We start from the raw sequence: 22010 nt of genomic DNA on the forward strand, positions 1-22010 counted from the left end.
CCTTTGTTCCACATTCATTTCCAGATCCTGGTTTTAGAATTCACTTTGGCTTCACGCTAAAGGCAGGAACTGAATTCAAGGAAATATTGGACACCAGGAATAAAGCCAGAGCCAAAAGCTGCTAGCCAGTAGGAGATTTCAAGGCTCAGTGTGTATTGTGTCTTGTTTACTCTCTCTCTCTCTGTGTGTGTGTGTGTGTGTGTGTGTGTGTAGGTCAGAGGAAAACTTGCACAAGTTGGCTCTTTGCTCCCTCCCTCCACCGTGTAGGTTTTGGACCATCGGACTTGGTTTATTCACTGGCCTCTGCGGTGAGATTTTCTGTTTGAACTGCCAGCCAGCAGCTTGTTGGAGACAGCACTTACCTCTGCTGAGCTCGGGTAGAGCCACACATGCCAGTCCGTGACATAGGAACTTCCAGGGAGGGTAGCCTTTAGCTTGCCTGGCCAGGAGGGAGAAAAGTCCACGAGCCCTTTGGCTAATCTCTGCGGCCTGCTGATGCTGGGAGCACCTTTACTTGCCTTTGCTCTTGAAGCCAATGTGGGCTCTGAAGGAGATCTCACTTCGGCTATCTGGGCTCAGAGCCAGCCTCTGAGACAAACTGTGAGTGAGGGCTTCTTTGAGCAGAGCTGCCTTCTTTCTAACCCTGTGTTGGCTGTGGGGTTTGATTAGCAGCAGAAAAGCGGTGGTGGTGGTTTTCTAAATATTTAACTCCGGGATGGCCTAGGGAGGGGTGGATCACATTGCCAGAGCAGAGTCCTAGTGTTTGGCTCCATTGACTATTAACCCTGTAGCTGCTGAATTTTAAGGAGGCCCCGTGAAGAAGATCATGAGCTGCCGTAGTTCAAGGGACGATCAAGGGACTGGGCCATTTCCCACTGGGTACAGGAGCATTCTCACATGGGAAGTGGCAAAGCTTCACCCTGAATGACAGGTCTCTGCAGGCTGAGGGCAGGGAGCTGACACTTTCCTGTTTATCCCCAAACAGGTCTTGTGTTCAGCATATGGGCTTTGCTGGTTTCTTATCCTATTTAAGCCTTCTGAGGGTGTGTAGAGTTCTTTAGTTCAATACTACGTGGACTTGGTGAGTCAGCTTACCTGGTTCTAAGGTATCACAAGGCCTGCATTAGCAGGGAACACCATATCTGTCTACAGGGGTTGTTTGTGCTTCGGGTTAGAATTACCCTACCATCCTTGCTCCTGGCCCTTTGCTGTCCCACGAGGAGTTCAGTTCGTCCTCACAGCAGGCCCAGGAGGTTGGCCTTACCACCCTTTTTATTTGAAATGGAGGCAGAGAGAAGTCAAGTTTTCTGCTAGCCACACAGCTTTGTAAGATATAAAGCTGTAAGTTGGAGCACCTGGTCTCAATGTCCTTCCTGCCTGACATAGACTCTCAAATGTGGCCTTGCACAGCCAGGCTGGCGATGGGCCCAACTGGGGCTGAGGAAGAGCGTCCTTGGCTCCCGAGTGGGTTCCCAATGGTGAGGCTTCTAGCCTGGAGTCCTTACTGGAACAGTTGGCGTGGGCAGGAGATTTGGCTGACTTAGCAGTTCTCTTGCTGTTCTTTGCCGACCAGGAAATGGGACAGAATCCCAATTGTCTGTGACTGAGAAAGAAGCCCAATTCATCAGTCACAGCCCTCTTACACAGGTGCCCAGGCTTGGACAATGCAGCATCCAGTTGCCATCTACAGAACTAACGCTCAAGAATGACGCAATCGAACCAAAAACAACAAAAAAACATTTCGAAGAAAACCTCAGTTTGTTTCCTGTTCTGTGTTTGGCTACACTCATGGCTCTCCTAGGGTTCATGCAGCCCACGGACCAAAGGTTAGATGTGCCTGAGAGAGGACCAGGAGCATGACCAGAAAGAGTATCTTTTCTAGAATGTGCATATCCCTCATCCTGTCCTCATGCTTCACTGGTTCCTCTCCACACAGAAGCCTCACTGCTTTTGGACTTGTTGAGTCTCAGTCCACCCTCCCTGGCCCATGGTCCCTTGTTCTAATCCTGTCACATGGACTCAGTACCTTCTCTGCTCCCACCCGCGTCTGTCCTCCGCGGCTTCCTGCACACCCTGACCTTGACTTCTCAATGACTCCAGGAGTGAGCGCGTACTCCAGTCACAGCTGAGCTCACATTTTCCTAATCTGTTTCCAAATTTAAGCCCATCCTGGAAACTGTGAACTCCCCGATGGTGGATGCCTAATATCTTTCTTCTCTACCAGCAATGCCCTGGCAAGGGTGGGTACGAGGCTGCTCTCCAGACCGAATTCACGACCTACTCCCACACCAGGCCCTGCCTTCCCTTTGGTTGACTGTTTGCTTTACTCTTTATGTTGACATCTTTGGGTGACGGCATGCAGACAGAGTGGGACGGGAGGTGGGCGGCTCAGGACAGCGTGTACAGGCGTAGGAGCGCAGGTAGCTTTGGGGTAGGGATGATCCCAGAACATGCAAGTCTTTTGTAGCAGTCATCCATCTGCTCAAATCTTTGATCCTCGCCAGGTTTTACCCTGCTCCATCCTTTGATGGCGCACACCTCCACCTGCGGCTCCCTGCCAGTGTCCTCTAAAGCCAGTCTACACACAGACTCCTCTTTTAGCTCTCTATCCCTCCCCCTGCCAGAACAGTCAGAACACCCTTGCTTTAAGGACACCACTCTCTTGATACCGTCAACCCTTGAGGACTAACTTGACTTGTCATCTCCCCCACCCCCAGTCCTCGGCGGCCTTGTTTTCTGTTTCCCACGTCCTCCCCTGTTCCTTGTTCCCCATGTTGTTTCCAGGGGGCCTTCATCAGGCCTCTTTCTGCTCCTCCCTGGGAAACCTTTTCTAGGCAGGGATATTAAAGGCTGTTCTTCACGTCCAGCCCGGGGAGACCCAGAACAAGAACCAGTAGGATGTTAGCCTCGTCTCCTCCCACCCCTGCTCTGTCTGGTACACTCCTTTAAGGGACTGCGCCACACAGTTTTGGGGACTGGCAAGCCCCAAATCCACGCATCAAACTACAGGTTCACTTTAACTTTGCTGATTGATATAGTCATGTTCCCAGACTGGAAACTCGGCAGAACTCCTGTGTTGTAGTCCTGAGGTGGATCCCCTTCCTTCTCAGGACTCACACATTTTTCTCCTAGGGTAGTGAAGTGACTGGGAAGACCACCGACATCACAGAGGGCCATCTGCTTCACTGAAGTCAGAGGATTGCAGATGCCAATTAAAGTGAAAAACACCTTTTCAGCAACATCTGAATTGTTCTGCAGCTATCCAACCAGGTGCTCTGTAGTCTAGCCATGTTGATACATAAAGTGGGCCTTCACACATAGAGACAGACAGACAGACAGACAGACAGAGAGATTGGCATACACTACATACACACAGGTAAACAAAGAGATAGACAGACAGATATGCACATAGATACAGATAGACACATATCACATAGATAGATAGATAGATAGATAGATAGATAGATAGATAGATAGATAGATAGATAGATAGATAGATAGAGGGGGAGGGGAGGGAGAAGACACACAAAGAGAGAGGGGGAGGGAGGGAGAGGACACAGACACAGACACACACAGACACACACAGACACACAGACACACACAGACACACAGAGAGAGAGAGAAAGAGAGAGAGAGAGAGCTGTCTCTGTGTCCTGACTCTCCTGGGATGACTGGATTTGGCTCTGGATACCAGGCAGACACAGGTCAGGTTTCTAGGAGGAGACAGCAGGTGATGGGGGGGGGATGAGTGAGACATAAAGCCTTACCTTCTTTCATCTAGGCCAAGATAGCCTAGGCAACTGCAGAGACGCTTGCAAATGTTTAAGGGAAAATAGGCCCAAGGATGTAATGTGGTACCACGTCCACCATCAGTGTGTCTACCATCAGCGCAGGGCCTCCAGTGTCCCACTGACATCTGGCTAAGGCAGCTGTCAGGCTCCTGGGCCTAAATCCAGCCCAGGCTGTAGTATTCTGTGAGGAGCCTGAAGACTGTGACCCGGCTTGGCTACTCAAAACTTCAGAACTTTTTTTTAAAAATTAAAGCAATTAAATGTGTCATTAGATTAGCATTTTTTTCAGTGCAGAAAAATTGGGAAACTATGGGAAAGCAAGGCAAAACAGAACAAAAAGATTGAAATTTCCATGCTATCACAGCTACGGATGACTGCAACTTAGGTTTGATGTTTCTGACCCATCTATCTGTTCATGCATGAAAACATATCTGTCCTTGCTCACCCTTCAGCCCTATCTCTACTGTCCATGCTAATTCCTGCAGCCCCATCTCCACTGTCCCCACCCATCCTTGCTGCTCTGTCACCTCTACTGCCCCCACCCTGTGCCTGGCTGGCCGCTCGTGTCCCATGCAACTGTGAACAGTCTACGTGCTCTCCTGAAACGCCTGCTCTGGGAGAGCGGAAGGAAAGCTGCCTAGCTCAGGACTGGATCCCCTACAGCAAGGATACTGGGACTTAGTGTTTGCTGAATCAGTACTCAACACATAAATCCTACCTTGGGATCTGCATAAGAGGACACAGACTTAGTTTAAGCACGAGCAATGTTTAACATATAAATCGTTAATCATCAGTACATCCATGTTGAATGTCAAATGATACATATTCACTTATATGGCTTCCTCCACTTGTCAAATAGAAATTTACTCCTAGGATTTTTTTTTCTGTCATACATGTTTCGATAACAGGCTTTTAAACAAGATTTACTTCATTTTAAGTCATGTATATGTGTGTGTGTTTGTGAGTGTGCCTATGAGTGCAGATGCCTGGGGAGGCCAGAAGAGGGCGTTGGATATCTTAGAGCTGTAGTACAGACAGTTGTGAGCTCCTCCTGTGAATGTTAGGAACTGAACTTGGGACCTTTGCAAGAGCAGTATGTACTCTTAGCCACTGAGTCATTGCCCCATCCCTAGATAACATTTTTAAGGACTATAAGACGTTCTATGGGCTAGGGAGATGCTCAGTCAGTAGAGTGTTTGACGTGCAAGCACAAGGACCTGAGTTCTGATCCCTAGCAGCCAGGTAAAAAGTTGGGCATTGCAGTAACATCAGTAACCTGAGCATACAAGAGACAGAGACCTGAGGATCCCTGGAGCTTGCTGACCAGCCAGACCAGTCAAATCTGTGAACTTCGGATTTAGTGAGAGATCTTGGTCATTTGAGGATGACACCTGACATGGACCTCTAGCCTTGGTGTGCACACACGTGCACACACATACACACACACACACACAAGCAATGCACACAGCATACACAATAGATAACACAGAACATACACACACAGCACACTCACAACAGACATAATACTCACCTAACACACATACAACACATCCACAACACAACACACTTACAACAGACATAATACACACCTAACATACACACAACACATTCACAGCACAACATGTACACACACACACATGCACACACACACACCAGACATAATACACACCTAACACACATGCAACACATTCACAGCACAACATGTACACACACACACCAGACATAGTACACACCTAACACACACATATAACACATTCACAACAGACATTATACACACCGAACACACATGCAACACATTCACAACACAACATGCACATACACATACTTTCCACTATAGGTGAACCATGACATTCATAAACTTTCCTGCTACGAGGCTTAGACAGATCCCCAGTAGACAGAGAGATAGAAAAAGGAGCCACAAGCATATTTTTAAAATGATATTCTTGATGCTTCTTCTGCATACTCCTGACTAGAAAAAAAAACCTGAAGGCCTGGTGAACTTTTGGGCTTTTTCTCTGGCCAGCAGGGCTCCCTGCCTGTGGATTGGTATGGATTGGTCTGATGGTTTCAAGGCAGGCTTAGGACATGCTTACTCCAAAGTTTGGGCCCATCAGCCTCCTTGTGTTTGTTCAAACTGACCAACCCTGAATTAGGGGAGGAAGACCCCTCAAAGACCCTTAAAGCCCCAGCACTCACAGAAAGACTGGAACTTTGTCTTCGGGAGTCCTCCCACTCTGATTTGTCTTCGGGAGTCCTCCCACTCTGATTTGTCTTCGGGAGTCCTCCCACTCTGATTTGTCTTCGGGAGTCCTCCCACTCTGATTTGCAGAGGGTCTTTCTGGGTGCTGTGCTGTGCAGGGGTGAGGGCAAGGCGCTGCAACACACCACACAGTCACTATGGCAACTACCATTTTCTAATATAGAAAACGTTGCAATAAATATCTTGGACTAAAACCTTTGTGCTCAATTTTTTTTTTAAATCATAGGATAAATTTTACAAACACGGCGACAAGTTAAACTAATGCATATACATCTTCCTGAAGCACTAAAACATTTAAAAAACTCTAGAAGTCTGGCAAGGCTTCCCATTTCTGTCACTCAGTGATTTGGGTTATGGTTTTGGTGACTGCTCCCAACTTGACAGGAGAGACCGATACTTTGTCTCAACTTCCACAGGCTTCAGTTTCCCCTCTGGAGACAGACTGTTTGTGTTTCCAGTGTGTGCCTTTGTGAGCATGACCTTCCGAATGGGGCTCTGTGAGGGAACAGCCTGCATTCCCTAAGCTATGAGGCTAGTATGGGAAACACAGGTCTGTCTCATGTTTCCTAAATAGTTTGTGCCAGGAGGCGACTGGGTCTTCTGGGGATCCGGGGTCAAATGAGGACAGTGCAATGTCTCATCCCGCTGTCCTTGCCTGAGAGCATTCTTCAGTACACCTCCTGTGACTTCCCCTTCTTTTGTAGGGTACTGTGGGGTGAACTCAGGACCTCATGCATGCTAAGCTAGTGTTCTACCACTGAGCTATGTCTCCAACCCTTTAAAAAAACTTTTTATTTTGAGATAAGTTCTCACTAAGTTGCCAGACCAACCTTGACTCACTGTGCGACCTTGGACTTGTGACCTCCTGCCTTAGTTTCTGAGTAGCTGGAGTCTTGGATGGGTTGCTGGATCCCCCTGTCTTACTCATCTTTGATGGTTCTTTAAATGGCATCCTTTGTTTTACTCTTAGGAATAAGAGGAAGCCCAAGGCCCAAAAAACCAACCATGATGTCCAGCGAGAGGGACCCGGCAGAACCCAAAGAAAGCCAGCAGAAGAGGAAGGTGATCAGTCCTGTTATCTTGTTTTCCTATTACCTGGCCATTTCAGCAACCAGGACAGGGCAGTCCTTCCTGCTCATTCCCGCTGCCCCTCCAGGGGAGGGGGCTGAGGAGGCAACAGCGGAGAGCAGACAGGGCCAAGAGGACAGCTGTGAGGGATGCTGTGGACTGTTTATAGGTCTGGGATGGGCTCTCTGCAGGGAGACGCTCACCAGAGTCCTGTTATATGGGTGGCTCTCTAGACTTGCTGTGAGAGTCCCCGTTCCAAAAGTCGAGGCGGTGACCTTGATGATGACAACGATTTGGTCCATGTTCTTAAATTTAAGGATGCATTGAGGAGCTGGTGAGATGGCTCAGTTGGTCAAACACTTGCTGCATAGAACCCAAGTAAAAAGCCAGAAGTGGTGGTGGTGGGGTGCATATCTGTAACTGTGGTGTTGAGACAGGGTGGACAGGATGCTGGTGGGTCCCTGGAATCTACTAGTCATCCCGCTTAAAGGAATTGGGGAGCTCCACATTCGGTGAGAGATCCTGTCTCCAAAAATAAGGTGCAGGGTAAGAGGAAGGCATCTGACATCAGTCTTTGGCCTCAACCCTGTGTGTATACACACACACACACACACACACACACACACACAATTTCAATACGCATGCTTTGAAATCCATCTGTGCTCAACGTAATTCTGCCTCTGGGAATTCCTCAGCAGAAGGTTTCCAAAGATGATACCTTCAGGCAACGGGATTTTTTTAATATCAGAGAGGATGTGGCAAGGGTTCAAAAAAAGGGGGAAGGAAGATAGGAAATATCAGGACACTGGAGAAGACACGGTTGACTGCTTTAGAAAATTTAGGAAGGGAAAGGACCCTCTTCCACCGCGGGGAAATGAGCAATCTAGCAGTTACAGGTGTCACTAGAGAGAAAAGGTACCTCACTTGCCATCAGCGGGTGAGTGGATGCCTTAGCCCTTTGGCGTCTGAAGTCTCTAAGTACCCGGTGGCCTGTTATATTCCTGGAGTTAGGATACTGAGGGAGATTGCCTTACAAATGTAGACAGGTTGTTTGCTTCTTTGTAGCAACTAAGAGCCCAGAATCTGCTAAGAGAGCTGCTGCAGGAGACAGAGTGGTCTCCCCTCTGGGATTTCTCCTGGCCTGATGTCCGGAGGCCCCAGGGAGCCTAGCACAAACCTCTCCCCACACCCGGCCCCACCATGGGGTGCCTGATAGTGTCTGTAAAATGGTGGGAACACCAAGTCCGATTGGCTCAAACCCAATACTTAGCAGCTGGGAAGGTCCCCTTGCTTAGCACTTCTTGTCCCTCTCTGAACTACATGGAAGAGCTTACAGTTAGCCAGAGCCACCCCTCTGGGACCGTTGCATCGACACGGATTCCCCCATTCACTTCTCTTGGTCAAACTGTTGTACTTGGCAAAGAAGAGAAATGGAGACACTAGGAAGTCAGGGAATATCCGTGTGTTTCCGCACAGTAGGTGAACAGTTCAAGGAATCTGAGCCGTCTTTTTCCCCCCCTTCCTATGGTCCTTTTTCTGTTGTTACCATAATAACAGCCAACTCTCATGGGTGTGTGTGTGTGTGTGTGTGTGTGAGAGAGAGAGAGAGAGAGAGACAGAGACAGAGACAGAGACAGAGACAGAGACAGAGAGGCAGAGATATGGAATGTAGAGATCATCTCTAGGTCACCCTGGCAACCCTCTAAGGTTCAATTTGCTATAGCCCATCAGAAGAGGAATATTTGACCTCTAGGCATCCTGTTCTCAATGATAAGCAAGATGAGGGTGGGGTAGAAAGCTCCTCATTGTTGTACAACCAGTATATCTGGTTGTATTTGCACACACACGGACCCTGGTGCCCTTGAACTGGCTGCCTCTGTGGGGACTTTAAGTAGAGTTCATCTGATGAAGTTTCAGAAGTTTTTTGGCTTTTTTAGTTTGGTTTTGTTTGTTTTCGTTAAAGACAAGGTTTCTCTGTAGCCTTAGAACTAGCTCTTGTAGACCAGACTAGCCTCGAACTCACAGAGATCTGTCTGCCTTCCAAGTGCCTCTGTCTCCCAAGCCCTGGGATTAAAAGTGTGTGCCACGACCGCCCGACTTGTTTCAGAAGCTTTTAATGGCTGATGTGATCTGTTGTTGCTGTGAGAAAACAGTACACTGAGGAGAACTTGGTGGTGGAGAAGGAAGAAATGAGGGCATGACTGTTAAGTCCTTAGTGTGTAGGGGTGTGGCAGTCCCTAATTCTCCCCTAATTCTCCTACTGTCCTTCTCACCTGTAGTGATTGTTTTTTTTTTAACTCTTTGAGGTCTGTCACCCAGCTGACAAATTATACACAGAAGCTTATTCTTACTTATGAATGCCTAGCCTTTTGTTTCTAACCAGTTGCTTTTTTTTTTTTTTTTTTTTTTTTTTTGAGACAGGGTTTCTCTGTAGCTTTGGAGCCTGTCCTGGAACTGGCTCTTGTAGACCAGGCTGGCCTTGAACTCACAGCGATCCACCTGCCTCTGCCTCCTAAGTGCTAGGATTAAAGGCGAGTGCCAGCACCACCACCGGGCTCTAGCCAGCTTTCCTTACTTTAATTAACCCGTTTCTTTTCTACATTTTTACCTTGGGACTTTTTACCTTTATTTCTGTATCTTTCTTTCCTTTTTACTCCCTGGCTGGTTGTGTGGCTGGGTGGTTAGTCCCTGGAGTCCCCCTTTCCTTCCTTTTTCTCGCCCCTCCCCTCTCTTATCTCCAGCTTCAATCTCTTTATTCTCTCTGCCCAGCAGCCCTGCCTCTCCTGCCTAGCTATTGGCCATTCAACTCTTTATTAGGCCAATCCAGTGTTGTAGACAGGCAAAGTAACACAGCTTCACAGAGGTAAACAAATGCAACATAAAAGAATGCAATGCATCTTTGCATCCTTAAGGCAAATGTTCCACAGCATAAACAAATATATCCCATCTTCAACTAATAGCAGATGTCCCCTGGCTGAGGAATGTCATACTGAGTGACTACCTGGGCTCTGTGAATGCCTGGCTGAGGACCAACGCTGGTTTTTCTTGCTCAGAGACCACCTGCTTACCCTGGGCATCATTGTCTCCTTGATGTGCCTCTGGGGCTGAATGCCTTCAGGGACGTGTGACAATTAGGGCCCCAGCACAGTTCTCCTCACATTCCTTATCTCCACGCGTCCTTTCCACTACACATAGCTGGCTAGCTTCTGAGTCTTGTGTGAGGACTTGAACCCCGCCCCTCGTCTCCTAGGCAGTCTGCATTGACCAAACCTGCCTCTGTTCCTTCCCAGACTCTCAGAGCACATATACTGCCTGTCCTGACCATGGGTCATTGAAGATACTTCTCTGACTGCCATTGGGGCAAACTGGCCACAGAATGAATTAACTCTCATGTTGTCCTGGTGTGCATGATGCCATTGTCTCTTTATGCTTTCACTGCGCCGGTTGGGGCCTGCAGAGAGGTCCACAGACACTCCTGCAGGGCTGCTGGGACCTGCAGAGAGGTCCATAGACACTCCTGCAGGCTGCTGGGGCCTGCAGAGAGGTCCACAGACACTCCTGCAGGCTGCTGGGGCTGCCTGTCTGCTTTGAGCCGCAGAATGACTGTGCAGGACATTTAGAGAAAGATCAGTATTCCATTTTGCCCTGGCAGAGTGGCAGCTCAGAAAAGTGTCAAGACTTGCCTGTGGTCACACATTAGTGGAGGAGTCAGCATTGGAACTCACCCAGCTTCTAAGGTTAAGCCTTTGGCCTTAATTCTTAGGAAGTCTCTTTAGGTTTGTGCCAGCTGGCCCATCCTGACCTCACCTCTAGCCCTGTAAGAGAGAATCATTTGAAAAAATGTCAAAAAAAAAAAAAACCAACAACAACAAAAACCAAAACCACGACTTGGGCGTGCCTGGGGGAGAGCAGATTTTTTTATTATTATTATTATTTTTTATAGACTCTTCAGTTGCTTAGGGAAAAGGGAGCAATGTTGCTCGCTTCCTGTTCAGGCATGATCACATAACCACACTTCCTGTTCTGCCCCCCCTTCCTGTGGACTCGGCCTCCTCATTGTACGATGCCCTGGCAAGCCTAGGGTCCTGCAGCCAGGAAGAAAAAGAAAAAAACAAAAACCCCCCAAAACCAAAAAAAACCCATGGATATCAGGGAGTTCGGCTTAGCTTCCCTGAGACATGACACCGGCTGCCCTGGGGAGTTGCCTGTGGGTCACCAGCTGCTGAGGAGGAAGAAGGTAAACACAGACGGGCTTCCCTGCTGTGGGGAGTCCAGGCCTGGGAGGCTGCAATAGGAAGGAGCTCAACCCCTGTCTGGCAGCTGTGTATCATAACACCCGGGAGCAGGAACGCTGGAGTTTAAATTCTGTGCTTCCTTCTGTTGATTCCCGGGCCTCCACTCCAGCATCCTGTCGGTGCACAGAGAGTGAGGTTCTGGTGGACAGCCACCTCAGGCTCGCTCAGGGCTGGCCATCTTTTCCTGGGTTCAGAGGGAAGTGCGGGCCGGGGGTGGGGGTGGGGCAACAGCAGGCCACACAGGACCGGTGAACCAATAGGCCACAGAGAAGCAGAGAACCCAAACCCGAGAAGGGGGGCTGAGGCAGGAGAAGGCTTCCATTTGCCATCCTTCTCTGCCTGGCAGGACCCCTCCAGACCTGATGGGGGCAGTCCACCCTTAAGAAGATTAGGGATAAGAGCCAGGAGGAGATGCAGGGCCTAGAAAAAAATGCTTAGTGTAGCTGATACTGGGCAGTTCAGAGGAAATGGTCTCTGAGCTCAGAGCCCAAAAGAAATTAAGCCCCTCCTACTGCACAGCACTGTTCGAGGCTCATTTTATTTGCCAATGCTCATCCCTGGAGTGACAACCCCCATCCCCACCAGCATCTACTCAGTGCCGCCTCAGCAGCGGACTTGGCTCAGGGATCACCGGAGACAAACAACAGAGCCTCAGCCCTCAGGACAAGCCCCACCCCCTGGAGCCTGACAAGGGACACCATGCCAGTGCCAGGTTCTCTGCTTCTTATGCAAACCACTTATGGTGTAAATTCTATTATCGCCCTGTCTTAAAGATAAGGAAGCCGAGTCAAGGCATGGCCTTGTAACTGGTCAAAGCTTACAGCACCATGAAAGCTGCATGGTTAGGATCCAAAGTTGAATCAAAGAGATAGACACGAGAAACAAGGCAGGGCACATAGCTGGCTTTCAGGAGGCTTCCCAGAGCAAGGGGCTTTGGCAGTGGGCTCAGGTGGACAGGGTGGAGAGTTGAAGCTTGCCTGTCTTGGCAGAGGCTGGACCAGAGGAAAGTAAAGAGGGGAAGTAAAAGAGATTTTGTTTTTGTTTTTCTTTGAGAACTGGCTGTGTCTAGCCGCACACTGGCTTCTCGGCAGCAGTACTCTTATTAAAAGCCCATTGTATAGATGGACAAGTTGAATCCCAGAGAGCTACCGCCTCTGCTCAAATGCCCACTACTATGTATTACTGGAGCCTAGCAAGGAGAGACTAAGGATAGAGCTCGGAATTGCCATTAGGGGCCAGTGTCACCTTCCAAACTGTATGTGTTGCCTGATCTCGGTTTCTAAACTGGATGTTGTCTTGGTACACCCTTGGTGCACGTGGAGGGGGGGGCAGGACCTCCCACCTACGAAATGCGTGCCCTGGTCTCCACCAGACCACAGGTCTGTGGCAGAGTGCTCCAGTCCCCAGGTGTTTGTTGTTGCGGCTGGGACAGGTGTACCTGGATGCAGGTGCCACATTCTCCGCATAAGCCCTGCGTCTCTACCTGTAGGTCTGAGTGTGCTGAGGGCGCTGTGTTTTGCCCAAATCCGAGAAGTCACCCAAAAGTCAACAAAGAGGCCGAGTCCCGTATGTAAAAGCAAAGAGCCTTTATTTTATGCAAGTTTGCAAACTTGGTCTCTCCGCATGTCCAATGTATTGGAATAAACGGAGAGCCCTGAGCTCAGTCAGAGTTGAGTTTTTATCGTAGTAGAGGTGGGGGTGAGGGGTTTCTGAGATTCAGGACCCCTGATTGGCTGATATTTGTCTAGGGGTGTCCTGGTGAGTGGCTGCTGGGAGGTGATCCTATCTACAGCGGTTGGAACATTAGGCATGGTTTGTCCTTGGGTAGTGCTCAGGTAATCTCAGTTTATGGCCCCTCCTGCAACCCGGGATTACTTCAGGGTAAATTACTGAGACTCAGGCCTCTATTAAACTTATCGATGACCGAGTCCTACTCTGGCAGCTGATAATGATTGGAAGAAAAGAACTTCCTTTGGGTGGTCTGTTCATATTTAGCTTGTCATGGCTGGCTCCTACACGCTGCAGACTGATGCTTTGGTCTAGAACTGTGCATGGTTGTGTATCTGTGTGGCCATCACCCGTCTCAGACCCAGGTGAAGAGTCAGCTATGCTGGTGAAGAGCCTTCTCCTGCAGTGGGAACCAACTCGGGCTCCAGGCAGCACCAGGGACAGCTCTGCACCCCCCCCCCCCCCCGCCGAGACACACACACACACACACACACACACACACACACACACACACACACACACACACACACCGTGACACTGATAGGAACCGGACTGACTAGTCTAGGCATTCAGGGGAAGAATGATGACATTAAAGTGCTTTCTTTAGAACAAGGTCTGGCAGTAGTGCTCAAGGACTGTGAACTTTTACAGGGAACTTAGCTTTGCTTTTGCTCCACATGCAGTGGCCACATCCAGTGGTGATGGGGCGGAGGCCCTCAGGCAACCCTGCAGGAAGACAACCGCATGGAGGGACCTCAGGGCCAAAACTCTGCCTGCAGCACCCCTCCTCCCCAACCTGAGGTCTTTTCCCACCTGAATTCCCTCTAGACTGCCTTGCCTAAGGGGGCGTCCCAAGATGACTCTTTCTTTTCCATTCCCAGGACTGGTCCTGGTCGCTTGTCGTGGCCGCTCTTGTGGGAGCCTTCGGATCATCCTTCCTATACGGGTACAACCTCTCCGTGGTGAACGCGCCCACGCCGGTGAGTGCCCGTGCAATCTGCCCGACAGAGGGCGCTGCGCCCACACAGAGACCTTCAGGTCACAAGCCCAGCGTTAGGTCACTTGTAAGGCAGGAAAAGGGTTGAATGCTTAGTTGATGGGAAGGGTAACCTGTAAAAACAGGGTGACAGTAGAAGAGGGTGTGTTGGGGGGTGGGGGGCGGAGTCAGTTCCTTGTCGCTGCACTGAGATATCTTAGGGCACTTGGGCACAGTGAGGGCTGCGCAGGTCTAAAGGGCTTGCGGGCTCTAAAATCAATGCAGAGAGTTAAGGAGCCCAGAGCTTAACGTTTTGATTTGCCTTTTCAAATTTAATTTTTAACCACACTCAGAGCCACCTGTTATGACTCATCCCTGGCTCCTGTCTGAGACTGAGTCTGAGATCAATTCCGGGAGCGCTGCCGGTGGTAGCAGAAGGTCTTCCAGAGGCCAGGTTTTCTGCTGCCGGTTCCTGGCAAGATCGAAGAGGCAAGGGAAGGGGGAGAGGCTGATGCTGAGCCCAGGCTTGCAGGTGGAGGGTGGGGCTGAGAGGCAACAGATTCAGAGGAACCTGGGGAAAGGCTCTGAGCTTCGGGTGGTTGGAGCACTGGGCGCGTTGGGGGCAACCTGACACAGATAGAAATCTTTGAGTGCCAACATCCTCCTGTGTTAAATGCAGAGGAACCAAGGCTGGTGGGTCTCCAAGATGGTACAGGAGCCATAGATTGCAGGCTCCATCTGTGTCTGTGTCAGGGCAGATCTGGGTTGTAAACATCGTGTTAATGCTGACAATTGGGGTGCTAGCTAAGTTATTACGAGAATGGGCTCTGTTGCTAAAGGCCACTGGGAAAATGATGCCAGGTGTCTTGCAGCTGCCTGCATCTTTGACTTTGCCATTTCAAGACCAGAATCTGACCTTGCTGGCTTTGTCTCTGGAAAAAAAAAAAAAAACCAACTTGGAATTTGGACTCTTGCTTTGTCTGGAAAGTTCACCAGGGCAGTCACACAAGAGGGTGGGGCCTTGGTGGAAAAGAGATCTGAGAGAGACTTGAACCTGGGAAAGCATGACATCATTGACCCGCGCACCACAGGGAAGAGCAGATGAGCCAGTTCGTTCCACAAATAGCTACTGAGTACCTGTCTCATGCTGGATGGCAGGAAGGCAGTCTGGAGGAGGTGGCCCTTGAGCTGAGTCCAGCATGGTTGGAAGCATGTCCACCAACGCCAGAGGCGGAGATGGGCGAACAAAAGCACACAGGGCCTGGCTGCCAGGAGAAGGTGGCATGCTGGTAATAGTGGAGGGGAGGCGTGACTTGCCAGGCGTCAAGGGGAATGAGAAGATGAGATAGGAAGAGGGGTGGAAAGTCGAGGAGGCTAGGGTTGAGGCTCCGTGGTAGAACACTTGTCTAACACAGGTGAGGCCCTAGAGTCAATCCCCGGTACTGAGAAAACAAACAGTGAGACGGAAGACACCCCAAAGACTGAAAACATTCTAAAAGAGAAAAGACAGAAGGGAAAAGAAATAGAACTCAGATCTGCAGGCCAGGAGCGTGACCTTGGTCTCTGGGCTCTAGGGAGCCACAGCAGGTTCATGAGGGGAGACCCAAGGAGTTAAGACTCCAATATGGGAATTTGGTGGTGGAGGGACTGATTCCTTGATGTTACTGTCATCCCATGGTAATAAGACAGCAACTCACCCAAGGTCAGCTAGGAGAAGGCAGGTCTGTCTGAATCCAGCCATGACCTTGAGAAGCGCTGTCATTAGCCACCAGTGTCAGGTTCTTAAAGCATAGGGACACTTGGCATGGCCAGCTGGGGGACAGGGTGAGCACAGAGACAGTGAGAGTGGTCATTCTCGGGGCGGGGGCGGACTGAGGATTCTACAGCCTGGGACTCACATATATCGTGTCCTTGCTCTTCCTTCCCTTGAGGTGCTCGCTGGCAGGAGTGACACATGTAAAAACATGATATGAACTCTGACTTTGTTATTAGACAGAGAAGCACCCCAAATTTTTCTCAGGAAGCCTCTTGGTTTATATCACCCATTTTTCTGTTCTGTCTAAAGTCCCGACGTTTCTGTAGTTTTTAAAATACCTCATGACACTTTGTGGGGCATTTACCTTGGCATCATTGCGTGGTCAGTTGCCAGGGTAAACAGGACTCACGGCCAGATCTTGGAGGTTCCCTGATACTGGCAGCAATAGACACCCAAAGCATTTCTTGGCCAAAGAGCTGCCTTACTGAATCCATGAGCTTAGGACTGTGGAAGGATCGAGTCTACTTAGGGAGTTTTGAGGAGGCTAGAGTCACTGTTGGGGTATGGTTAAGGAGGTATAGAGAAGAAAGTGGAGCAGAGACTGGATTATCTGAGAAGGCCTCCAGCGGTCAGGTTGTGCATCCCAAGAGGGAAGCCGGACTGAGGGTCATTCAGAAGGCTCTTCCCAATCAGACCTCCCTGGAGCTGGAGCCAGCAGTCTTGCAGAGGGAATCCCAGCTCTTCCGTGGAGTGGTTTCAGTGGGAGCATGGTGAAACCTCACCTGAACTAGCTGGGAGATGGAAAGATATTGGAGAGCAGGCTCAGTGTTCAGTGGTCCCTGGCTTATCTCTTGCCCCATGGGAGGGGTAGGACGGGGAAAATGAGGCCACCAGAGGGGCTGGGAACAGAGTACACTCTCCATGGGAGGGTGTCTTGTGCAGATGGGAGCATGGCTGGAGGTTAAGGCACAGGGACCTTGTGAGGGAAAAGGCAGTTCAGGGAGGAACAACTCACACAAAAGCAGAAATGTCTGGAGAGGGTGGCAGAGATTGCACCAAGGGGAGCCGAGAGAGAAAAGTTGCATCTGTGGACAGTGGCTCAAACACAGTGGCACTGCCTCCTGAGGTCAGGTCACCAGTGTCAGTGATGGGACACTTGAGGTCCAGGTGACAAGGCCCAGAGGGAAACCATGCTTCAGCTGCTTACCAAGAGGGAGGCAGTGTGTTGCTGCTTAACCAATCCACACAGTAACTGACCCTGGACCTGACTGTCACCCAGGCCTGACCTTAAGAAGTTCTTTTATTTCTGATATAAACACACACACACACACACACACACACACACACACACACACCGCACGCACACACATGCACACACGCACACCCACCACACTTGGGCTCTGGTTGATCTCGCCAGGGTTCACAGTCACACATTCCCTCTTCCTGACCATTCTGCCAGGGGTCTCAGCTAACCCCATGTGATAGCGGTCAGTGTAAGCCAGTATGTCTAGCTTCCTGGAGGAACCATTGTCCTAAGTTCTCCCTCAATGCCATTTCTCTAACTGAACCCATTCAACCTGCTTTCAGGGATTGCCAGACTCTGACTGTCCTGTCCCAGAGCTCCTTTGGCGAGAGCACGCCCATGTGACTTCTTGTGTCCACAGAGGGTCTGTGGTCACGTCAAGGCAGTAGATGTGAGCAGAGCACATATGTAAGAGTCACTTGAAGCTCTCACCTTGAAGAACCCCACAGGCCCAGGAAAGCTGACACACAACATTAGAGCTTACCCAAGCTTGCTTTAAGTTGTCACTGTCTTTAGCCATTGAACCTGCTGAGGCGGGGGAGGCTCTAATGAGGTAGGGATTGACGGCCATGATGGCTGCCAACTTCTTCTCCTCCAGTTCTATCTGTAGTCTACCTTGCTCATAGAGCCATCTAATGAACTTCTCTGTTTCCAACCGGATCCTAACAGTTTCTCCTCCACTTAGAGACCAAAGGGATATTCAATAAATTAGGGTGCCTCAAAATCCACCCACCTGTCCATCACACTTAGAAACCCACACAAATCTCCGTGACTGCACAGCTGGGGAATCCAGTCCCTAGTTAGTGTTCTCAACACAAGAAACTTTCTCCTCACCTCTTTCATCCATTTGACCTTCAGACACCACACATGCCGGAACCACATGACCTTTGCACTTTCTGCTGATAGCTGGTGCTTTCTCTTCGATTACCAACTCCCTCTTTTTAAATCTGTCTTCCTCAGCGACACTTTCCCTGGCCTGCCCCTGTGGAGCGGCACCTCTCCATGCCTCTCGAGTCCTTCCCTCAAATTATTTCCCCTTGTAGTACTGGTCGTATCTGACACCACCAGAGATGGTAGGTCTTTGCTTCTTGTCTCTCTTCCTATTTTAAAATTTAAGCTTCGTGAAGATGCAGGTCTGAGAGCTGTCTCCTCCCGTTATATAATCCTCTGTAGTTCTGGGATTAAGGGTGTGCACCACCACAGCCTGGTTTCTATGGCAAGCTAGTGTGGCTACTGGGATTAAAGGTGCATGTTACTGCTGCCTGGTCTGTAAGGCTGGCCAGTGTGGATGTTTTCTTTTCTGATTCTCAGGCAAGCTATATTTATTAAAACATAAATGAAATGCCACTACATGCAGGCTCTCTGATCTCATTGCATCTGCAGTGCCACCATTTAGGACAAGACCCAATGCAAAGCGAGCATTTGCTGCCAATATGCTCCCAACAGATGGAAAGAGAGACATAAGGGTTCTAAAGGATTTTTTTTTTGTTTTATTATTTTTTGGCAAGTTAATTTTTGGTGGTTGTGAGACAAGTTTCCTGGGCCTCTCTCTCCCAAGCAAATTGCTCTCCACAGTGTGAGTCTGCCCTGTGTAAGAATTCAGGTGCTGTCCGTATTATGTTCACAGGAGACAGACGCAGGTCTAATCATCTAGTGACCCATCTTCCTGCTCTCTTACGGTGACCTGCTACAGGGTCAACAAACATTGATTTGTAAAGGTCCAGACTACATATTTGGTTTAGCAAGGCCATGTGGCTCCTTTTTTTCTGTAATTCTTCAACTTTGCCTTTAGGGTGAGAAAACAGCCAGAGATAAAATAGAAATGAATAAGTAAAACTGTGTGCCAATAAAACTATTTGCCAAAGCAAATATTGGGCTAGAAATCCTGCCTAATCTTAGGGTTCTAAGAGAGAGTGGACGTGGCAGCGGACTTCTGAGGTCTTAGTTTCTGGCAGAAGGCTAGCTGGCTGAACAGGTCACACATGGTCAAATTATGTAGTGTCCAACACAGACTGAAGTCTCTTTTGTTTTTGTTTGTTTGTTTGTTTTGTTTTTTTCAAAACAGGGTTTCTCTGTGTAACTTTGGCTGTCCTGGAACTTGCTCTGTAGACCAGGCTGGCCTCGAACTCAGAGGTCTGCTTGCCTCTGCCTCCCAAGCACTGGGATTAAAGGCGTGCGCCACCATGGATTGGCTTGGACTGAAGTCTTCCTGTGATGTTTCTTTCCTAGAATTTCGCTTTATTGCCATATTATTAGTGATTGCCCAGGCCTGTGTGCGTGTTTGTTCCCAGTAACCATCTCTCGTCATCTGTCTCTCTGTCTATCATCATCCATCGACCTATTTCCATGTATGCCAGAAGCATTTGGAGGCCCTTGCAGAAGGCCTGAATCTGAGACTAATTTACATGCTAATCACATATCTTTGAACATGGCCTAGACTCTCAAGCAGTCCTGCAGACAGGCTAGAGATGCCAATGCGGCACATGGCAAATGCCCTCAGATAAATACTGTTTAAGCTTTGCCCTTGAGGAGAACGGAGCTCTGCAGAGCACTGGGTTTGTTAGTACCGCTAAAAAGAGTTTGTGGGGGCCAGAGCTGCAGAGATGGATGCCTTGGTTCATGTGGTCTCCCCATGCCTGCACTCAAGAGGCCAGGGAGAGCCGAATAGAGACATTGCAGCTGTAGTAAGCTGTCTGAGCTCCACATGCAGCTCTCTGGTAGCTGGAATGAGTTTCCGTCATTGGTGAGGCCCAGGGCTGTTTGCAGGCTTGGGCAGAGTGGTGATGTCAACAGGACCCCTGCCCCTCTTGTCCTACACTACAATGAAGAAGAGCAGGACCGGGCAGAATGACCTATGGTAGCCCCCAGAAGAGCCTTCAAGAAGGACTGCAGTCTAGCCAAATGAGAGGGCGGGCAGAGACGCTCAGTTGTTTCAGGGAGACAAGGTCGCACTGTGCCAGAAGCAGCCAGCAGGCTGATAGAATGGGCATCTCTGCACCCAAGACTCTCCTCCCCTTTGCTCCCCTTTCCATCCTCTCTCTTGCTTTCACCTGGTCTTGTTTGGCAGTTGTAAAAGCAACAGACTTCGGAAAAGAGCCAGAGATTTAACAACAGAACCCCTGGTGTAAATCACCTCCACGAGCCAGACCATGTCTCTCCTTTGTCTAGAGACTATGCCAGGATAATAACCCCATGGTAGTAAAGAAGGAGAGTGAGCAGCCGCCCAAGGCAGCCTGCTCCACCATCCTAACAGCCAAAGCCTCGGCTCCTCCCAGAGGCCCCAGGAAGGCTTCATGTGGCTCTGCTTTTTGACATGCTAGCACTGAGGTCGTTTCTTGTGATTCACCCCACCACCTCCACCAATGTCTTGTTTATATAATGCGCATCCCTTCATGCACTGGGAAGTCGCCACCGTGGGGTTTTTCACACAGCACTGCACATCTCTAAATCAGGGCTGTCACTTCCAATTTATCTCTAAGGTGTTGCTATGTTATTTACATTGGGTAAATGTAATCTCCACTGGGTGTGGTTTGGTTTCGATAAGAACTGACAAGGTTGCTGGCAGGCAGAAGGGGCCTTCTTGGGTGTTTTAGGAGATAGAATTTCCCCCACACTCTGACCCCTGGAGTCTCAGCTTCCTAGAGCTGGGAAGCCTTTATCTTTGATTTCTCTTCTTGTTATTAGACTCCCTCAGGGAAAACGCCTTTGTTGAGAGCACAGTGTCATCATTGCTTGAGGGAGCCCTTGCTCAGTAGGATGGGGGCAGTGGCTACCATTAGAGAGGTAGGACAGCTGACCCAGGAAGATGGAAGGAGGGGAAGTGGAGGGAGAGACACTGCTAGGGCCAAGAAACTCAGACCAATCTAAAAACAGTACTTCTGCTTACAGGGGATGCCACTGAGATGCAGTGAGCACCTACTGTGAGCCACGAGTCAGGCAACGTAAGGTGCCCTCCCTGGGGTTGTGTGGCATATGCACCCAGGAGCCCTGGTAAGGGCTTCCTTATCCTTCTCCTCCTTCTTGCGGCGTTTACTGCTGCTGAGACTTTACAAGCCCCTCAGGTACGCCTGGCTCTCTTAGGCAACACGTGAGTCCTCTGGACCATCCACAGAGTATTCTATTTCTGTATGTATTTATGGCACCCCTGAGAGTCGCTGCAGATGAATGCCTGCCAAGGTCTTCATGAACCTAAACAGCATTAATATCATAAACCGGGCAAGGTTTTTTTTGATATTAATGCAAGGTAATTTGCCTTCCATTGCCTGGCATTTCCTGCCATCCTTCAGAGGAAGGGAATTGCAGAGGTCAGTTTATTGCCAAAGCATGGCCCTTGGGATATTAGGCTGGGAGGTAATGGTGAATTATTTATAGATCCTTGGGCCTAGGAAGCAAATGTGTCTAGACCTTCCTTATTTTACAGACACAGAAATATAATGATATTGATTCCTCCACCACCAGCTGCTCCTCTGCCTGGATTCTACTGTGGGACTCCAAAGACCCGGAACTAGGCTTTTTATTTCCTTCCTGTGAGTTCTCACAGTAAATCCCTGGGGGGGGGGGGGGTCGATGACATTAGTGGCAGGACCTACGTTTCAGAGAGGTCAAGCAACTCATTCAGTCAACCAGCAGGCAAGTGGCAAAGATGCGAATGGGACAAAACAGATGCCAAGGTCCTTGGCCCCAACAACACTGCCCAGAGACACTGCAAAGGTCACAAAAGGACTCAAAGGTGCAAGCAAGCCTTGGAGTCAAGGTGGTCAGCTCTGCCTTCGGCCCCGTTCCCTTCACCTAGGCTGCCTCTTAGGCATCGCTTTGCGGTTTAAACTCTAGTTC

At 49.5% G+C, this 22010-nt stretch overlaps 1 protein-coding gene across 5 annotated transcripts in view; it reads left to right on the forward strand.

The window, feature by feature from the left end:
* Positions 1–22010, forward strand: part of Slc2a9 (solute carrier family 2 member 9) — a 153019-nt gene that overhangs the window by 7293 nt on the left and 123716 nt on the right. For 3 of the 5 annotated variants that reach the window (XM_087909066.1, XM_087909067.1, XM_087909065.1), the window contains exons 2-3: positions 7022–7113; positions 14024–14122. In XM_087909066.1, coding sequence (XP_087765192.1) covers positions 7057–7113; positions 14024–14122 — 156 coding nt within the window. In that variant the 5' untranslated portion in view covers positions 7022–7056. Of the gene's footprint in view, positions 1–435; positions 601–7021; positions 7114–11163; positions 11357–14023; positions 14123–22010 lie in introns of those variants that run through there. The other 2 variants (XM_087909068.1, XM_087909064.1) reach the window with 2 other exon arrangements.

This window comes from Myodes glareolus, chromosome 8 (genome assembly GCF_982192425.1).
Source record: "Myodes glareolus chromosome 8, mMyoGla1.1, whole genome shotgun sequence".
Taxonomy (NCBI): domain Eukaryota; kingdom Metazoa; phylum Chordata; class Mammalia; order Rodentia; family Cricetidae; genus Myodes; species Myodes glareolus.